Below are 20,351 nucleotides of genomic sequence, written 5' to 3' on the forward strand. Positions count from 1 at the left end.
GACGATATTTTACATAAAGGTGACGATATTTTATATAAGGGTAACGATATTTTACATAAAGGTGACGATATTTTACATAAGGGGGACGATATTTTACATACAGATGCCTTTATAAATGAGAAAGAAACAAAAGAAGGTACTGACAAAAAAAAACAAATTAATCGAAATATAAAAAATGAAGAACGTGAAAGGGGGAAAGAAGTAAAAAATATTATTGTGGAAAATTATTATGAAGAGAATTATATGAAAGAGAAAAAAATAATTGTGGAAAATGGTAAAGGTTCTACAAAAAATGATGTAGAAGAAAATAAGAAAGATATAAATACACATTATGATGATATAAAATTAAATAACGTTGATATTTATGATGATATAAAATTAAATAACGTAGATATTTATGATGATACAGCAGACTTTCAATATATCCAATTTATCCAGAATGAAAAAATAAATAACGAATGGTATAACAAACAATTTGTAAATATATCAAATAAAAATATTCCGTGGATGTTAATCGTTCATTTTAAAGGGGAAGAAGAATATCCACTTTCTATTATAAATAAAAAATATGATGAAAAAAATACACATTTTAAAGGAGATATTAATATCTTACCATATAATAATTATATTCCATTATATAAAGGTTTTAATAATTTTGAAGAGTATATAATAAACCAATTAAAAAAAGCCAACTGTATATTAAATAAAAATAATAGAGCATTAGAAATATTACCACAAAGAATTCAAAAAGATATATTATATAGCTTGAAACATTTCCATATCGAAAAAATATGTTCATTGTATAGAGAATATATTGATTATAACATGCTAAATTTTATTAATTATTTTAATAATAGTTATATAAAAAAAGTGCAACAGGTATGTGATCTAAATCGACATAAGGATAATTCAATACAAATAAATGGAAAAAGTAGCGGGAAACAAAATGAGGAGAACTTGTGTCTTTTAAAAATGGATCTTCACGAGGAAGAGTCTCCGGTGAAAATAACACACTGTAAAGATATACTTAATAATGATAATGAAAATTATGATAATGAAAATAATAATAATGAAAATAATAATGAACATAATTGTCATCGTAATAGTTATGATGTCCATTTGAATGAAAATTTTATAAATGACCAATCACAAAAAAATCATATATCAAATATAAGAACATCATATAATAATGATCATGTTAGTGATAGCCTACAAACAGATATACAAAATGATTTCTCTTCTATAATATTAGAAAACACAAAAGAACAGGGCGATCATATAAATTTTAAAAATAATTTACATAACAATGAAAAGTATCCAAATGTATATGATATCTTAAAAGATGAAAAAGTTCTTAAAGATTGCCCTATTATATTACATATTTATGGACCTCCATATAATCAAATATTAACAAAATATCCCTTTCTAAAACTAATACATTCAAATAATAATAATAATAATAATAATAATGATAATAAAGATAACAATAATAATAGTAATAAGTATGATGGTTGTAAGAAATATATACAAAATGTTCATCTTAACACGTTGGGAGATTTTCTTCATGAACAACTCCCATCATTTGTTCGCAAAATAATTAATAAAGATGAAAAAAATGAAACATCCCATATTTTAAATAAATATGATAAAGATAAATATTTAAATTCAGAAACAATATATTATTTTATTGAAGATGATTACTTAATTTTTAGTCCATATATGTTCATTATAGTTAATGGCATACAAATTCCTTTGAATACTCCTCTATATTGGCTAGCTGCCAACTTTTCTCAATTTGATCATTTTCTCCACATTACCATACGTATACCCCCCTATTAAATCCACCAAAACGAAGAAACATAAAAAAAAAAATAAAAAATAAAAATACACATATATATATATATATATGTGTATCTTTTATTTGAAACATAGCAGTTAATATATGAATTCATTTATCCGATCATTGTTTTTTTTTTTTTTTTTTTTTTTTTTTTTTTTTTTTGAAATATAAGATATTATAAAGACGTTATAATCGCTTCAGTGTGGAAATGGAAAGTATAATATTTCAGTTTCTAACATGATACTTTTTTTTTTTTTTTTTTTTTTTTTTTCTTTTTTTTTTTTTGTGTATGTGTGTGTGTGTTTGTTTTATTTTATTTTTTTGTTATTTTATTATTTGTTTTTATAAATTTTTAATACATATAGATAATATGAAATTATTCATAAATGTTTAAAGTCACAAATTGAATAAAAATTTGTATAAATAAATGTGCGTATAAAAAAAGGCAAATTATTTTATCATATAGAAATTGTTACATATATATATATATATATGTATATTTTATTTATTCATTTATTTATTGAAAAAATAAAAGTACAAACTCTTATAATATGAACAGATTATATTTTTGTCTACTATGAATATGGATAATAAATATGTCATTTAAATTTTGTGATATATCGATATTTAAGATACAGTAATATGAAAAAAAATATATATACACATATAATATATATATATATATATATTTATTTATTTAATTATTTATTTATTTTTATTTATTCATTCTATCATATTATATTACAAATGAGTGAACGACTATATAAGAAAATAAAAAGCATGGAATGCGAGTCGAACTTGTATATATCTAATAACAAGGTATTATTTGAAAGTATCTATAACCTAATAAATAAGGGAGTACCAGTACCTAGTATTTATTATACAAATAACAAGATAGTTGATAAAGAAACAGATAGGTATGTTGTTACTAAATATATTTATGATGTTGATGATATTATTTATAAATTGGAAGCACATTCAAAAATAAATTTGGAGAAATTTAAAAATATAAAAATTAAATGTCTAGAAGAAGAATATTTAAAAGATAATGAAGTGGAAGATTCTTATAAAGATGATAAATATAATCAACTAGATTCCTTACAAATATATGTGTCACATACACATTTTGATTATATATGGAATGAATATACTATGCAATATTTTCTTAGTTGTTATCATGATGAAGATAATTTAAAAATACATACACATATTCTAGAAAAAGAAGAATTTGGATATGACCTACAAATAGAATTATATGAAATACCAACAAATCCAATGCAAGCATTTCAAATAGCTAGCCATTTATCGAAAATTAGAGAAGCTTTACAATGTGGTCCTTTAATGCATTTTTTTTTAACAAAAACAAATATTACAGAAAATATATTTGAAAAATTTATTATCAGAAAAAATGAAGTTATATTTATTTTAAAAAAAAATGATTATCTCCTTGTGCTAATATCAATACATTTTGTAGATAGTTATGATCAATTCATTATTCTTGGATTGTGCAAAAATATACATTTAACTAATAAAAGTATGGATTTATCCGGAAATCTCGATTGTTCATTTTATACAGATTTTCCTTCACACCTTATTACCTCTGAATTTTTTATTTACAATTATGAAGATGATATGCACAATTATGAACAAAACAAAAGGGAAGGAACTGAAGATAATGAGGACATAGACATGGACCATAACAAAAATGTAGATATGGAGAGAATGCATAGCATGAACAGTTCAGGTAATATTATAATCAACTCAAGTAGTATAAATATCGAAAAGAATATAACTAATGAAGAGAATATTGAAACAAAAAAATATCAGAAGGAAACATGGAAAGATTATATAAATAATTCCTTTGATGAAAATAAAATAGATGATGAAATAAAATTGAAAGTACCAAATATTGGATTTATTTCTTTAAAAATGGATATAAAATTATTTAATGCCTGTAAAGATTTTTCTGAGCTTATACAAATATCAAGTAGGATATCTCATATTATTGTATCATTTCGTGATTTTTTAAAGAACTCCTTAATTTTACATAGAATAAAAACAAGAAGAATGTTTTGAAATATTTTTTAATTGTTCACTTGGTGGATCATTAAATAAATAAATGTAAATATAAATAAATAAATAAATAAATATATATATATATTATACCGCTTAAACGTCTTCTTTACGTGGTTGATATTTCATGTTTTATTTTGATCGTATAATATATATTATAATATTTATTATTCTCATTTAATAATTTGAATTTACAATTATTATAACATTTTCCACTATTCATTTCTTTTTCAAAAATAGTGTTCATTCATTTTCTTAATTAAGGAAAAAATGTCATAAATCCAAATTTTTTATTTTTTTTCTTATTATATTTAATCTTATTTTTATTTATTTATTTATTTATTTTTGTAGTGAATAAACTCATGGGATTTATAAATTCATATTTTTCATTTTTAAATATTTTAGTAAACTGATATTTCTTCATATGATAGAAGGTTGAACATTTATTGGAGAGGTACCCACATCTTAAAAGATAATAAAAAAAATTATAAAAATCGAATAAATAAGAGAATGATAAAAAAAATTGGAAACCCCATATAATGTGAATATACATATATATATATATATATATATATATATATATATATATATTTATTTTTGACATACTTTTAATATATCTTATTTTTTCTTTTCCTACAATCATTTTTGAAGGAAAAAAGAATTATATATGAAATGAGAAATGGAAAAATCATTTCATATATTATTCTGACGCCACATCAATATAATATATATAAATATATATATACCATTTATTTATATATTAAAAATGTGTGTGCGTACATAATATTTCGAAAAAGAAAAAAAATGAAATGTTTATTAAAACTGACAATGTATGCTTGACTAAGAAACTATTAATAATTCAAAGGAAATCATATTATTCATTAAAATATATATATGTATATATATATATATATATATATGTATATATTTTTATTTTATTTATATATAATATTTTTTTTTTTTTTTTTTTTTTTTTTTTTTTTAATGGAAAAAATTGGTTTAGCTAGCTGGAATGTAAATGGTTGGAAAAAAAGCTGTGAAATAATAAAAAGAAATGATGATGACTTGGTGCAATTTTTAAAAAAACTCGATATCGATATTCTATGTTTACAAGAAACCAAAACGAACGAATCAGTTATTGAGAATGATTGTAATTTATTAGAGGCTGATTCAAATATGTATGAATCCTATTGGACTTGTTGTAAAAAAAAAAAAGGGGATAAAACACATAAGGGATATTCAGGTTTAGCAACCTATGTAAAAAATGAGAATAAAATAATATGTTCAACGAATAATGTGTTTGATGATTTTTCTTTTTTTTTTAATGATTATATAAAAAAGGAAGATTTATTAATAAAGAAGAAATCTGAAATTGATAAAACATCTATATCTTTTTTTTTATTAAATGATAACAAGAAAATATATAATGATCAAAATATAAAATGTGATAAAAATGATGAACACAACAAAAAAAAAAATAAAACAAACATAAGTGTCAGTGAATTTTTTAATGAAGGGAGAATATTAATTACTATGCACAAACATTTTATTATAGTTAATATATATGCTCCTTATTCTGGTCATAATTATGAAAGGTTATATTATAAGGTAAGATTTTTTCATGCTGTAAGAGCAAAAATAATACAGTTGAGAATAGTAACAGGTTTACCTATCATATTATTAGGAGATTTTAATATTTCTTATCGTAATAAAGATATATATTATCTTAATAATATTATTAATTTAGATATATTATTAAAAAATATACATAATATAGACTTAAAAGAAGATATAAAAATGAAAATTATAAAAAATATACCTTTAATTATTAATACGTTAAAAGATGAACATAATTTTATTATTAAAAAATATAAAATACAAAATAATGAATTGTATAACTTATATTTAAAATTTGATACTCATGTCAAATTTATAGGAAATAATTTTTCATCAGTTGAAGAAATTTTATATTTCTTTTCTTTAGATCCTGTATATGTTCATGACAAGTATAAGGATTATCCTTATGAGTATTATTTTGTTGTAAATAATGTCTCTGATGATTTTCATGATGTCTTCAAGAGCCCTACAGATAGTAATATTAATGTGAGTAATAATAAAAATGACCATCCCCTTAGTAGTACTAATAAAGATGATCACCATGGTAATAATCATCATAATAATAAAGATGATCACCATAATAGTAGTAATAATAAATGTTGTAATTTTAAGGGTCAAAATGAAAATAAGGAAAATACACCTAAGATGTCATATCACAATACATACATGAAAAACAACATGAACAAGAATGAGGATTCTATTCAAAAAAAAAACAGAGAGAAAGAAGATGATGAATTTAGAAGTACACATAAAAATAAATATAATTTTGAACATGACGAACTATTAAAAAGGTATGAAAATTTTTCTATAAATAATGAAAAAATTTTTGAATCCATTACAAATAATAATAATAATAATAATAATGAAGATTTTGATTTGGGTTTTTTTTTAAAAAAGGATAAAAATATAAAATATAATAATGATGACATGAATAAAAATGAAAGAAATAAAAAAATATTAAATTGTAAAAAAATATTATGTAAATATAAATATAAAAATAATATAAATGGACAATATATGGTTAAAAATCCTAATTGTATATATTTAAAACATTTAAATGACATTTTTATATCTTTAAATATTAATCTTTCTGAACATGATTTATTAAATATAGCTAATAGTATAGGTGAACCCAGTTCACCACCATGTTGTGTTGATATAATAAAAAATTTAATATATGAAGATAATATGATAGATACCTTTTCTTTTTTTCATCCAAATGTAAATGGTAAATTCACATGTTGGGATACATATAGACAATGTAGAGTACATAACGAAGGTTCAAGAATTGATTATATTTTTATGGATTATATTTTATATGAACATTTTATTAAAAGAAATACTTATCTTTATGAATCTCCTGTAATATTAAATCATGAATTATACGAAATGTTAAAACAAAAATTAAAAAAAAAAAATTCTTTAAATTATCATGATATGAATTCTTTTCAGACCAATCAATATTATGCTAATTATTTTAATAAAATAAAAACAAAACAAAAATATTTGTTATCAAATGATAATATAAATGATACATCAAGAAAAAAAAAAAACAAACAAGAAAAAGATGAAGAACAAGATGAACATAAATTGGAAGATCAAATTCAAGATGCTGAATTTTATAAATTTCAATTTAAAATATCAACTTATATAGGTTTTATTTATACCTCACCAAAATTAAGTGATCATATAGCAGTCAAGTGTACATTCATTAAAAATTATAATCGTATTAATTATAATAACAAAAATAAAATTATTATTAAATTATGTTCTTCACGTTTTAATATTATACTCAATTATTTATGTACATCAATTAATCAATATATTATGTACTTACCTCTATTTTTAATAAATCCTTCTTTATTTTCTTTAACAACATATACTTTATTAGATCATGTTCATCTATATGATGGTTTGTGTCCAAATATATTGAATACACAACCTCATAAAAAAACAAATAAAATTACACAATACTTTACCTTAAAAAAAAAGAAATAATAATAATAAAAATTATACATAAGTATATGCACATATATATATATATATATAGTACATATTAATTAATTTATTTTGTTTTGTTTTTATTTTGTTTTTATTTTGATTTTATTTTGATTTTATTTTTTTTCGTCCTAATATAACATGTTTTCGCACAAAAATATAATATAATATAATATAATATAATAATTATACATATTACACACTCTCTTGATCTTTTTATTTAATTTTTTCAAGAGACTATAGAATATACTCAAATATAATATTATGATACTATATAGGTTGTTCATATAATAATAATAAAATAAATTATATATATATATATATATATATATATATATATATACATATATACATATGTGTATTTATTTATTTATTTATATTATGCCATAATGTATTATTCTCTCTATACTTTCACCACAAAGAACTTACATATATGGAGCTTATACACACTTTTATATTTTAACACATGACCATAATGGATAGAAATAAAAAATTAAAAATGGTTATTTTTTTTTATAAACATCTTTTTTACCATTCTTCTAAAGAAATCGAAAATATAAAAAAATTAAAAAAATAAGAAAAATAAAATAATATTTCATTAGGAGAATGTATATAAATGTCCTTATTATTCAACGGATAAAAGAGTTATATAAAAAAAAAAAAATATAAATATATATTTTTATTTATTTATTAACCTGAAATTGAATATAACCAATTAATTATTTGTGACATTAACATATTGTTTCACCTTTTAAAAAATTATATTTTAACCATTCAATATATGCTTGACCATGTTAAAAGTTAATGTTTTGTAATATATATATATATATATAATATATAATATATGTTTTTTTTGGTATATATAAAATATATAAAAAAGAATACAACAGAAAAAAAAATATAATATACAAAAAAAAAAAAAAAAAAAATAAATAAATAAGAATTAAAAAAAAAGAATTCATATTAAAAAAAAAATAAACATTATGATTTTGTATTCATGTGTTGTTTGTTTTATTGTTTTTGTTTTTCATGTGAAGGCATATTCCAAAAATAAAGTTCTTAAATATGCTAAACCAGGTACAATATAAATAAATAAATAAATGAATATGTATATATATATATATATATATATATATAATTACATGTTTATTATAAAAAGTACTAGATATATAGTTAAACATTTATCTATAAAAAAATCTGTATGAACTTTTGGTGTAGGTTTTATTACAAATGAAATTGATATAGGGGCGTATGCAAAGAGAAGAGGTGTGGCAAAAAAAAAAAAAAAAAAAAAAAAAAAAATTAATACATACATATATACATATTTATATTTACACAAAATTATTATATTTTTTAGGAAAAAGTAGACTAGGTAGTCTACACAACTACGGCTATACTTCTACCAAATCTGTAGATAACCAAATTGAAGAATTACGAGAAAAGGTTGTATCTAAAAATAAAAACGAACCAGAATTTCTTCAAGCGTTTGAAGAAGTATTATCATGTTTAAAGCCAGTGTTTAAAAAAGACAATGTATATATAGGAGTACTAGAAAATATCGCCGAACCAGAAAGGGTAATTCAATTTCGTGTACCTTGGATAAATGATAAAGGAGAGCATAAAATGAATAGAGGTTTTAGAGTACAATACAATTCTGTATTAGGTCCATATAAAGGTGGTTTAAGATTTCATCCAACAGTTAATTTAAGTGTTATTAAATTTTTAGGATTCGAACAAATTTTTAAAAATAGTTTAACTACACTTCCAATGGGTGGAGGAAAAGGAGGATCTGATTTTGATCCCAAGGGAAAATCAGAAAATGAAATTTTAAAATTTTGTCAATCATTTATGACAAATTTGTTCAGATATATTGGGCCTAATACTGATGTACCAGCTGGTGATATTGGTGTAGGAGGTAGAGAAATTGGGTACTTATTTGGACAATATAAAAAATTAAAAAATTCATTTGAAGGTGTATTAACAGGTAAGAATATAAAATGGGGAGGAAGCAATATTCGAGCTGAAGCTACAGGATATGGTGTTGTTTATTTTGCTGAAAATGTTTTAAAAGATTTAAACGATAATTTAGAAAATAAAAAATGTCTAGTTAGTGGAAGTGGTAATGTTGCTCAATATTTAGTTGAAAAACTCATTGAAAAAGGTGCAATAGTTTTAACAATGAGTGATAGTAATGGCTATATTCTGGAACCTAATGGATTTACGAAAGAACAATTAAATTATATTATGGATATAAAAAATAATCAAAGATTAAGATTAAAAGAATATTTAAAATATTCTAAAACTGCTAAATATTTTGAAAATCAAAAACCATGGAATATTCCATGTGATATTGCTTTTCCATGTGCAACACAAAATGAAATTAATGAAAATGATGCTGACTTGTTCATACAAAATAAATGCAAAATGATTGTAGAAGGTGCAAACATGCCAACACATATAAAAGCTTTACACAAATTAAAACAAAATAATATCATTTTATGTCCATCCAAAGCTGCTAATGCTGGAGGGGTAGCTGTAAGTGGACTAGAAATGAGTCAAAACTCTATGAGGTTGCAATGGACACACCAAGAAACTGATATGAAGTTACAAAATATTATGAAAAGCATTTATGAACAATGTCATAATACATCCAAAATTTACCTGAACGAGTCAGATTTAGTTGCAGGTGCTAATATAGCTGGGTTTTTAAAAGTAGCTGACTCGTTCCTAGAGCAAGGAGGTTTATAAGTATAAACATACAAACATAAAAACATACATACATATATATATATATATATATATATAACAAAATAAATGCTACATTTAGATATATAAGAAAAAAAAAAACAAAAAAAAAACAAGTTGACCAATATTTACCTTGTTCACTTTAAAATAATATAAACTAAATAAGCACAACATATATATGTAAAAAATTATATACATGGTTAATAATTATATATTCATATACATTTTTTTTTCACACATATATATATATTTAATGAATTCATATAACTGTTTCATATTAATTATTATTATTTACACAACTTTAAGTATATATCATACATTTTATAGGTTTATATATATATATATATATATATATATATAATATTTTATTTATTTAATTTCTTTTTACATTTTAAATAAATTTTTTAATATTTTTATTATTAATTTATTTTTTTTTGTTTATAATATATAATTTATTATTATCTTTTTTTAATACTATAATTAACATATAAAAAAACTTCCTCTAATAATTAACATTAATATGTTTATATAATATGTATATTTAAATACCATTTTTATTTATTCATTTGGAAGACTTTGTAAGAATATTTATGTAAAAAATTATTATCCAGTGTATTCTTATTTTCCTTTTGTGCATTCAAAAAAAAAAAAAAAAAAATGTATAAAAATAATACATAAATCAAAAAAAAAATTTAAAACATACATATATATATATATATATATTATACTGTATATCATATATATATACATATAATATATAGTAAGCTTTCCACATAAATGCGCAAAAAAAAAAAAAAAAAAAAAAAAAAACACACATAAAAATATAATAAAAAATGGACCTAATTATCACACATTATACTCGTTTTCCTATATATAGACCAATGTGTATATAAAGTATTATACATTACTTTTTAATATATATATATATATATATATACATATATATTCGTATTTTTTTTATTTTAATTTTTTTGATATTTTATTACTTTTAAATTCACATATAATGAATTTTTTCTTATTTTATTTCACGAATATTTTCTTGAATATATAAGATGAAAAAATATGAAACATAAACATTTATTAAGTAAAATAAGGAAATAAAAAAAAAAAAAAATATGTATATATATATATATATAACTTACATATATAACATCAAAATGTAGAAAATAAAATTTTATTACGTAAAGGTTTAAAAATATAAAAAATAAAATTATCATTAGACTTATAAGAATTATAATATTAAAAAAAAAAATAAAAATAAAAAATAATTATATATATATATATATATTTATAAGTTTATATTTTAATATTACTTATTATATATAAAATACTATTATAAGTGAATATAAAATTACTGAAAGGAAATTGAACAGTTATATATATATATATATATATATATATATATATATATTTATATTTATATATATTTTTTTATATTTATATTTATTTTTTTATTTATGGACAGAAATAATTCATATATATCATTGTAGATAATAAAATTAGTTTTCATTATTCTTACGATTTTTCATTATAAATAAATTTAATTCAAATAATTTTTTTATTTACATTCATTATATTATATATATATATATGTATACATATGTTTACGTAAATGTACACGTCAGTATATTTCTAGCAGTCTGCATAAATGCATGACCTTAATTGAAAACTACAACGTTATACAGATATATATATAGGTGTACTGGAATGAAATTGTTTGTATATGAGCATAAAGACACACAAATAAAACCAAACAAACATATGTATATATATATATATATATATATATTTATTTATTTATTTATTTATTTTTCCACAACAATCCGCATATTTATAATATTTGTTTACATATATATATTTTTTTCTCGTATTGTTCTATGTAATAATATATATCTCATAAAAAAGTAAAAGAAAGCACACACACATGTATATATGTATGTGTGCATATATATATGCCCTCGTTGAACTCCTCCCACATATATATGTATAAATATATATATATATATATATATATATATATATATAATATTAATATTTAATAGGAATCCTCCAAAGTGTTGTTGTATATAATTATATATACATTTATATATATATATATTTATATATATATATATATTTATTTATTTATTTATATTTAAAATATTGATAAAGAAGAAAAAGGATGGCAGAAAGCAGTTATAGGGATACACAATTATTCAAACCCAATGGTGTGAATATATTTGATAGTAATCTTGGTATGAACAACAAAATAAGTGAGAATATAAGCGCAGAAGAATTATTCCAGTCAAAAAATATATACCGAGATGTGAAATCTAAGGTAATTCCTGGTCCTATAAAAACAACTACTGTTGAGAAAGTAACAAAAATACCTAAGATAATATTTCGTGAGAGACAAAAAGATATAGTAAAGAAAGAGAAAAAAATTATTCATAAAGAAGTTGAAATAGAAAAAATTGTTGAAGTTATTGAAAATAAAGATGAAATTGTATATAATGAAGTGAAGGTACCAAAATATATAGATGTTCCAATTCTTCAACCAAGACAAGAAGTTCATTATCAACAAATATCAAAAAATGTTCCACGAGGGGTAGAGTTAGTAATTACACAAACATTAGAAGTACCTAGAATTAAACCTAAATATGTAGAAATACCTGTACCTATATATGTACCTTGTTATATTGAAGTACCAATACCTGCACAATATATTCCTATTGAACAAAATGATGATAAGGAACATTTTACTTCTGGAATATCAAACGCATCCAAGCTTTCCAAACATCCACATATGCAAAACAATTCTATGGAATTCCCACATCATTATAATAACCCTTATGTAATGAATCCTAATTTAAATATGAACGATGACAAATCTGTATGTGGTAGTTCTAAAGCTTCCATACAAAATATTTCTTCTGAGCAAAAAAATGTAGAAAAAATGGTTATCGCTGGGAATTTATAATTATAATGGAATGTTGAAAAAAATATATGTACGTATATATGTATGTACCTGTGAATTTTTTTTTTTTTTTTTTTTTTTTTTTTATATATATTACAAATATGCCAAAAAATAAAAAAACAAAATAAAACAAAATAAAATGGAATATATATATATATATATATATATATATATGAACCTTCGTTTATACCTTATAATTATTTATTTTGAAAGACAATAAGGGATGGATATAAAATTGAAGCACATTTCATATTTATAGATAAATTAGACTTCATATAGAAATATATAACGTTAATTTTTTATTATTTATACAATATATATATATATATATATATATATTTTTTTTTTTTTTTTTTTTTAATGCTACTTTTATATATATAATTTTCTTTATTATCTTTATATTCGTGAAATTTTTTTTATTTTCTCCTCTTCCAGTGTTTAACAAAAGTTTTGACTTTTATTAAACGTTTACAAAAAAAAAAAAAAAAAAAAAAAAAAAAGAAGGAAATATATATATATATATATATATTTTTATATTGTATATACCTTAACTATATGATAGGATATGAGAATAATGTTCCTTCGTCCTGAATTATAAGTTCCCTATTGAAGGACTATATAAAATGTATACTGTAACAATTTATTTTTTTTGATATATAGATGCTTCTAGTTATTATGAAGCTGAGGTTTTATAAAACAAACTTTATAAATATATATTTATTGTTTATATTTCCATAAAGTTTTTTTTTTTTTTTTTTTTTTTTTTTTTTATAGTTGAAAAAAAAAATATTTTAAAATTATAATTTATTATGTATATATATTGCACTTGTTAGAGTTAGAAAACAAAAAAAATATATAAAATAAATATACATACATATGTACATATATATATATATATATATATATATAACCATGTGTTATCTTCATTCCTTATAATATTTTTTCGCATGAGCTGCATATGCCTCTGGTGAGACAGCCTCGACCACTATGGGCATAAATCCATGCAAAGTACCACACATTTCAGAACACTGACCATAATATACCCCTTCTCTTAATATAAAAGTTGTAATTTTATGTAAGCGCCCCGGAATAGCATCAGCTTTTATTCCTAAACTAGGAATAGACCATGAATGTATAACATCAGTAGCTGTTACTAGAAAAGATATATGTGTTCTTGTAGGCAATGTTAATCTTTTATCAACTTCTAATTGTCTTAACATACCAGGTTGTAAATCTTCATCTGTTACCATATTTGATTGAAAAACGTAATACTTTGGTATTTTATCTGGATCCTCTAAATATTTCTCAGGTATTGGATAATCTTCTGCTCTTACATTTTCTGCTTGTAAACTTTCTTGGTCATTTACATTTCTTAATAAAAATTTATTTTCTGTAAAAACGATCTTTTTATTAAATCCTAACCAACTTTTAATCTTATCCATTTTTCCTTTCTTTTTTAAACATGCATATGTAATATAAATGTGTGAGTATTATAAATAAAAATATATATGGTACATCCTATGTATTATTATAAAATATATTAACACGAAATGGATATAAATAAAATATATATAATTTTGTCAAAAAAAAAAAAAAAAAAAAAAAAAAAAAAAAAAAAAACATATATATATATATATATATATATATATTATCTTTATATAGTCAATACCATCCGCACGTATTTATATTTTATTCAAAGTAGATTCATTTTTATAAAAAAATAAAATTAAAATATAAATAAATATATATGCGCACTGATATAATTATTATCGTTCGTTTATTTATATTATATTATATATATATATATATATATATATATATATTTTTTTTTTTTATTTTTTTTTTTTCAAAGTGAAAATTGTAAAATTTAAATAAATTTACTACTTTTTTTTTATTCATTCAAATATTTTTTTATAAATGTGTAAAATGTTATATATTTTTTTAAAGAATACACTTCATAATATTATATATAAAAAAATTTATTTGTTAATATATATTTTTAAATGAAAAAAAAAAAAGAATACAAACACGTTTATATAAGTAGGAACACATAAAAATATAAATATGAACCAAAAAAAAAAATAAAAAGAAAAATAAAATATATATACACATATAATATATATATATATATATATATATATATATAAATAAATAAAGGAATATACAAAAATATATTTTTATATTTTGTTAATATTAAATTGAATTATTATAATACATATAATGAAAAATGATTTTTCCTTTATTTCTATTTATTTCAAGTACTAAAAATATATATAACTATATATTTTATATTTATATATAAATAAAATTTTTTTATAGACAAAATATATAATTATGGTCCTAAAAGAATATTTCTTTATTTTCCTTTTTTTTTTTTAAGGTTTAAATTTTTTCCTGTAATTTAAAAATGTTCTTTCTGTAACACTTGGTAAAGGTAAGTCTACATAAAAAGGTTCTCTTCCTTTTTTTGGTCCTTTCAACATAGGGTTATTAAATTTTTTATATTTTTGTATTAATTCAGGGTTAATAATAATCTCATCATCATCTTCTTCATTCTCTTCATCATACCACTAAAAGATAAAATATAACATGAGTATATGTATACATATATGTATAAATATAAATATATATATATATATATATATATATATATATATATATACATATATATATTATGTTATTTTTTCTTACAGATTTCTCGGGGACATGACCAGTGTCAGCAAAGTCAGGAAGAAGGTGATCATTTTCATCAAGCAAATGAAACCTTTTTGCTATATTAAAATATTTTCGAAAATTTCTTCGATTTTTTTTCATTTCCTCATATATAAATTTAATTTTATTATAACCTACAGGTTTGGCTGGTCTTAGTTCTCCTGGTCTATCTATAAATTCGATATAAGCCAAAGGTGCTGAATCTCTTAAACGTAATTTCCATTGATTAATAATCCTAGTAAAAAAAAAAGGTCTATGTCTATATAATGGCACATAAAATTCGTATAATCTTCTTCTCCCTTGTGCTGTTCTTAACATACTTTCTACTTTTAAATTATTTTCTACATTATCTTTTTTAGCCAAATAAATTAACTCCTCAGCATATCCTTGTAACTCTTTTGCCTTTGTTAAAGTTGTTTCTATCCTTCCATATTTTAATAATTCATTCAACTGGTTTTTTATACTATCCCATTTATGATGTGGCTGTTTATGAGCTCTTCTAAATAATCTCCTCCTCACCCCTAAGTTCACGAATTTAAGGGTAGAAGTATATCCCATATTTTATACACTTGCTAAAACATTAACACATATGTATATACATATGTATATACATATGTATATACATATATATATATATATATATATATATATATATATATATACTTACACGTATTCATACATTTATATTTTATATCGCTGCCCCTTTATAAGCACACTTCTTTTTTTTTTTTATCTATAAAATATTTATGTTTCTTCTTTAAAAGTAACTTCTCTATTACAAGCATAAGGATGAGAATTCATTCTATATGACTATACTTAATATAATAAATGATATAATATACGATTTACTTTTTTTTTTTTTATTTCCTTATATATAATTTATTATAGTATATAAAATATTTTTCATTTTTGTGTGAATTAAAAAATATATATATATATATTATATATATTACTCAATACAAAAAAATTAATTCATTATACATATATTTATTTTTATACACAAAAAAAATGTAAAGTATTTTGTACCCTTACACATATGTACCCTTTCGCTGAATTTTACCTTCCTTTATAATCTTAATATTAAAAAATTTCATATCAAAAAAAAAAAAAAAAAAAAAAAAAAAAAAAATATATATATGAACATAAATATATATATATATATATATATATACATACTGTTGAATTTTTTTTTTTTTTCACATTTTATAATTTAAAAGTCATATGACATTTAAGTATATGGCAAAAATATATAGAATGCTACAAAATGAACTATTCTTATGATTAAAATTAAAACAGGAATAAAAGAATAAATATATTAAAAAAAAAATTAAGGTGTAAATAAATTATTAAATAAATAAATATATATATATATATATATATATATATATATATATAAGAACCTGTTCTCAAAAATATAAGAAAGTTAAATAAAAAATGTGATAAAAATAAGAACAATTTTTATATGACATAATAATAAAAATATATATATATATATATATATATATATTATGGAATCATTCCTTTCAATGTTTTAAAATGATGTTCGTTACACTTTTTATTTTTCTCTTTCTCTCTCTTACTATATATATGTATATTACTTATGAAAATGATAATATGGGCATATGGTTAATTTTGCCTTATTATACACAAGACAATAAAATTTAATTATTATTATAAAATTAATATTGATAATATATATATATATATAATTATATATGTAAATTATTTATTTATTTGTTATTTTTTTCATAAAAATTATATATTCACGCATATTTTATTTCCTGTTTTACTCATTTTTTCTTTTTCAAAAAAAAATTACAGCAATAGATTATGTAAAACAACTTACTTTTTATATATTTATTTTTTTTGCATTTAATAGGAAAGGAAAGAAAAAAAAAAAAAAAAAAAAAACAAGGTCGAAATATATAAGTTTGTTAATGATATGAACATCATACACATTTTGTTATAAAAAAAAAATATTATAATGCACAAAAAATATTTTATAACATGTCCAAATATTATAAGATAAATATAAATATCATTTATAATAATTATTTGAATTTCATATTTCCATTCTATCTATATTTATTTTAAATGTTTTACTTTAAACAATTTTAGAAATTTCATTTTATACAATTTCAAATATGTAATATATGTAAATATATATATATATATACACATATTTATTTATTTATCTTTAATTTCTATATGAATTTAAAACAATATTTTTTTTTTCACACGAAAAGAAATATATGCTTAAATAAGTCAATAGTATTTTTCATTTCTATTTTATATTTTTAATATATAGACTGAAAAGACTAATCAGAAAGATAAAAAAAAAAAAAAAAAAAAGTAAAAGAAAAATCAATAAAATAAAATAATGAACGAAAATTTTTGCTTTTTCTTTCACCGCATTTTTTATATAGCCTTAATTATGTAATTAAATAATATATATATATATATATTAAAAAAAAATACTATATTTTTACATATACAATTTGATGTAGAAGGAAATAGTAATATACAAAAGTGTATATAATTAAATATATATATGAGTGTATACATTCATATATATATATATATATATATATGTATACACATATGTAATATCCATTATTTATATATTATCCATTGAGTGAATTTATATTTTCTTGGATATTATATGAAATAATAAAAACAACTGTAATATTAAAATGATCATAAAAAAAAAAAAAAAAATTGAACAGGCAAATAAACTAGACAGTAATAAGGATACACAATAATGAATAAAAACAATAAAATATACAGGCTCATAACATACATATATACATATGTACATATATATATATATATATTATAATTATTTATTAGAAATGAAAGATTAAGAAAGAATTAAATTTAAATATACTGAAAAAAGAAATACACACATTCTGGATCATATAATAATATCCTCACACTTTTGTGTATAAACTGTTGTGTAATATATAGATAGTTCAATATATATAAATATATATACATATATATATGTATATATATTTTTTTTTTTTTTTTCAAAAATATAATTTAGCTAGCTCATTTATGTATTAATTTTTTTTTTTTTTTTTTTTTATTTAACTTAAAGTTTAGCTAGTTGCTGCACATATTACATATATAAATAAATAAATAAATATATATATATATATATATATATATATATATATATAAATATATATTTTTTTTTTTTTTTTTTTTTTTGCTGTTATTATTTTATATTTTATATTATATGTTATATATTATATACTACATTATATTATAATATATTATATTATATTATTTATTTATTTTATTTTATTTTATTTTATTTTATTTTTGAATATGGATAAAGATAAGGATAAAAGCAAAAACACACCTCTGTTATACCAAGACACAATGAACGATTTAGGTGATGGTTTACAAAACATGGACACTCTTCGTTTAAATAGAAATGGGAATACCGGAAATGGGAACAAGAATAAGACGAACGGGAGCAAAGGCGTTAAAGGTGAATATGAGAAGAAGAAAGAAACAAATGGTCATGATGATTATGTGAAAGAGTCCTTAAATAGAATGTTAGAATCTCATATAGATCAATATTTTAAGGGTTTGGATTATTATAAGAATAATCCTAAATGTAAAATCGATCCAAAGATTCATTTACATGGTTCTGAAGAGATAGAAAATTACATAGTGAAAGAGAAGATATTTGTAACTACCTATTTTCAATATATTGATGTTTATGAAAATGCTATAAATGTGGATGAAGACTTGGAAAAGGAAGAAATAGTTTATGTAGAAGTACCAAAATATGTAACTAAATATAAACCCAAAATTGTTACAAATATAATTGAAAAAACCATAGAAATACCAAGTGGGGAAGAAATTAAACAACCTAAATATAATACTGTGAATGTACCTTATGTTATACCAAATATTGTAGAAAATGAAATATTAGTTGTTTTAAAAAAAATCATACAACCAGAAATAGAAATAACAAATGAAGAATTAGAAATAGAAGTTGAAAAATATATACCTCGTTTAGTACCAGTCAATGTGTATGTACCTCGTTATTTTGGTATTTCTGCTAAGGCAAAAGGGGAACCAGAAGAATCAGTTAGATATGTAGATTTAACACAAGACCAAATCGATGAATTAATGAAAGAACTAAATCCTCATCTTAACGAATTAAAAGTATTTAATGAAACACAACTCAAAAGAATGGATGAATATATGCGTGAATCACAAATGCAAGCAAGAGCACATAATTTCGAACCACCTCAACCACAACTTATTACTTATGATGAAAGTGGCCACTGTCAAAGTTATGATTATTCAGAATTTCATAGATTCAAGGAAACATGTATAAAGGAATTAACACACTAATAAGGGATATACAAATAAATATTGACAAACAAA

The 20,351-nt window shown here is 20.2% G+C and overlaps 8 protein-coding genes across 8 annotated transcripts in view; 6 read left to right on the forward strand and 2 right to left on the reverse strand.

The window, feature by feature from the left end:
- Nucleotides 1–1,839, forward strand: part of PF3D7_1430400 (autophagy protein 5, putative) — a gene marked incomplete at both ends in the record, with an annotated part of 2,592 nt that extends 753 nt beyond the window's left edge. Inside the window, one exon of the mRNA XM_001348421.1 lies at nucleotides 1–1,839. This exon is cut by the window's left edge and continues 753 nt beyond it. Coding sequence (XP_001348457.1) covers nucleotides 1–1,839 — 1,839 coding nt within the window.
- A 748-nt stretch (nucleotides 1,840–2,587) lies between these two features.
- On the forward strand, nucleotides 2,588–3,916 carry PF3D7_1430500 (conserved Plasmodium protein, unknown function; the record flags this gene model as incomplete). Its single annotated transcript, XM_001348422.1, has 1 exon — nucleotides 2,588–3,916. The coding sequence occupies one exon, from the start codon at nucleotides 2,588–2,590 to the stop codon at nucleotides 3,914–3,916; it is 1,329 nt and encodes a 442-aa protein (XP_001348458.1).
- A 981-nt stretch (nucleotides 3,917–4,897) lies between these two features.
- Nucleotides 4,898–7,528, forward strand: PF3D7_1430600 (endonuclease/exonuclease/phosphatase family protein, putative; the record flags this gene model as incomplete). Its single annotated transcript, XM_001348423.1, has 1 exon — nucleotides 4,898–7,528. One exon carries the CDS (start codon nucleotides 4,898–4,900, stop codon nucleotides 7,526–7,528), a length of 2,631 nt encoding a protein of 876 aa, XP_001348459.1.
- A 983-nt stretch (nucleotides 7,529–8,511) lies between these two features.
- Nucleotides 8,512–10,276, forward strand: PF3D7_1430700 (NADP-specific glutamate dehydrogenase; the record flags this gene model as incomplete). Its single annotated transcript, XM_001348424.1, has 3 exons — nucleotides 8,512–8,605; nucleotides 8,747–8,794; nucleotides 8,886–10,276. 3 exons carry the CDS (start codon nucleotides 8,512–8,514, stop codon nucleotides 10,274–10,276), a joined length of 1,533 nt encoding a protein of 510 aa, XP_001348460.1.
- Nucleotides 10,277–12,434: 2,158 nt separating this feature from the next.
- PF3D7_1430800 (PhIL1 interacting protein PIP3) lies at nucleotides 12,435–13,232 on the forward strand (the record flags this gene model as incomplete). Its single annotated transcript, XM_001348425.1, has 1 exon — nucleotides 12,435–13,232. The coding sequence occupies one exon, from the start codon at nucleotides 12,435–12,437 to the stop codon at nucleotides 13,230–13,232; it is 798 nt and encodes a 265-aa protein (XP_001348461.1).
- Nucleotides 13,233–14,152: 920 nt separating this feature from the next.
- On the reverse strand, nucleotides 14,153–14,671 carry PF3D7_1430900 (cytochrome c oxidase subunit 2, putative; the record flags this gene model as incomplete). Its single annotated transcript, XM_001348426.1, has 1 exon — nucleotides 14,153–14,671. The coding sequence occupies one exon, from the start codon at nucleotides 14,669–14,671 to the stop codon at nucleotides 14,153–14,155; it is 519 nt and encodes a 172-aa protein (XP_001348462.1).
- Nucleotides 14,672–15,604: 933 nt separating this feature from the next.
- On the reverse strand, nucleotides 15,605–16,499 carry PF3D7_1431000 (mitochondrial ribosomal protein L17-2 precursor, putative; the record flags this gene model as incomplete). Its single annotated transcript, XM_001348427.1, has 2 exons — nucleotides 15,605–15,799; nucleotides 15,921–16,499. 2 exons carry the CDS (start codon nucleotides 16,497–16,499, stop codon nucleotides 15,605–15,607), a joined length of 774 nt encoding a protein of 257 aa, XP_001348463.1.
- Nucleotides 16,500–19,274: 2,775 nt separating this feature from the next.
- On the forward strand, nucleotides 19,275–20,318 carry PF3D7_1431100 (PhIL1 interacting protein PIP2; the record flags this gene model as incomplete). Its single annotated transcript, XM_001348428.1, has 1 exon — nucleotides 19,275–20,318. One exon carries the CDS (start codon nucleotides 19,275–19,277, stop codon nucleotides 20,316–20,318), a length of 1,044 nt encoding a protein of 347 aa, XP_001348464.1.
- Nucleotides 20,319–20,351: the final 33 nt, after the last annotated feature.

This window comes from Plasmodium falciparum (genome assembly GCF_000002765.6).
Source record: "Plasmodium falciparum 3D7 genome assembly, chromosome: 14".
Lineage (NCBI taxonomy): Eukaryota > Apicomplexa > Aconoidasida > Haemosporida > Plasmodiidae > Plasmodium > Plasmodium falciparum.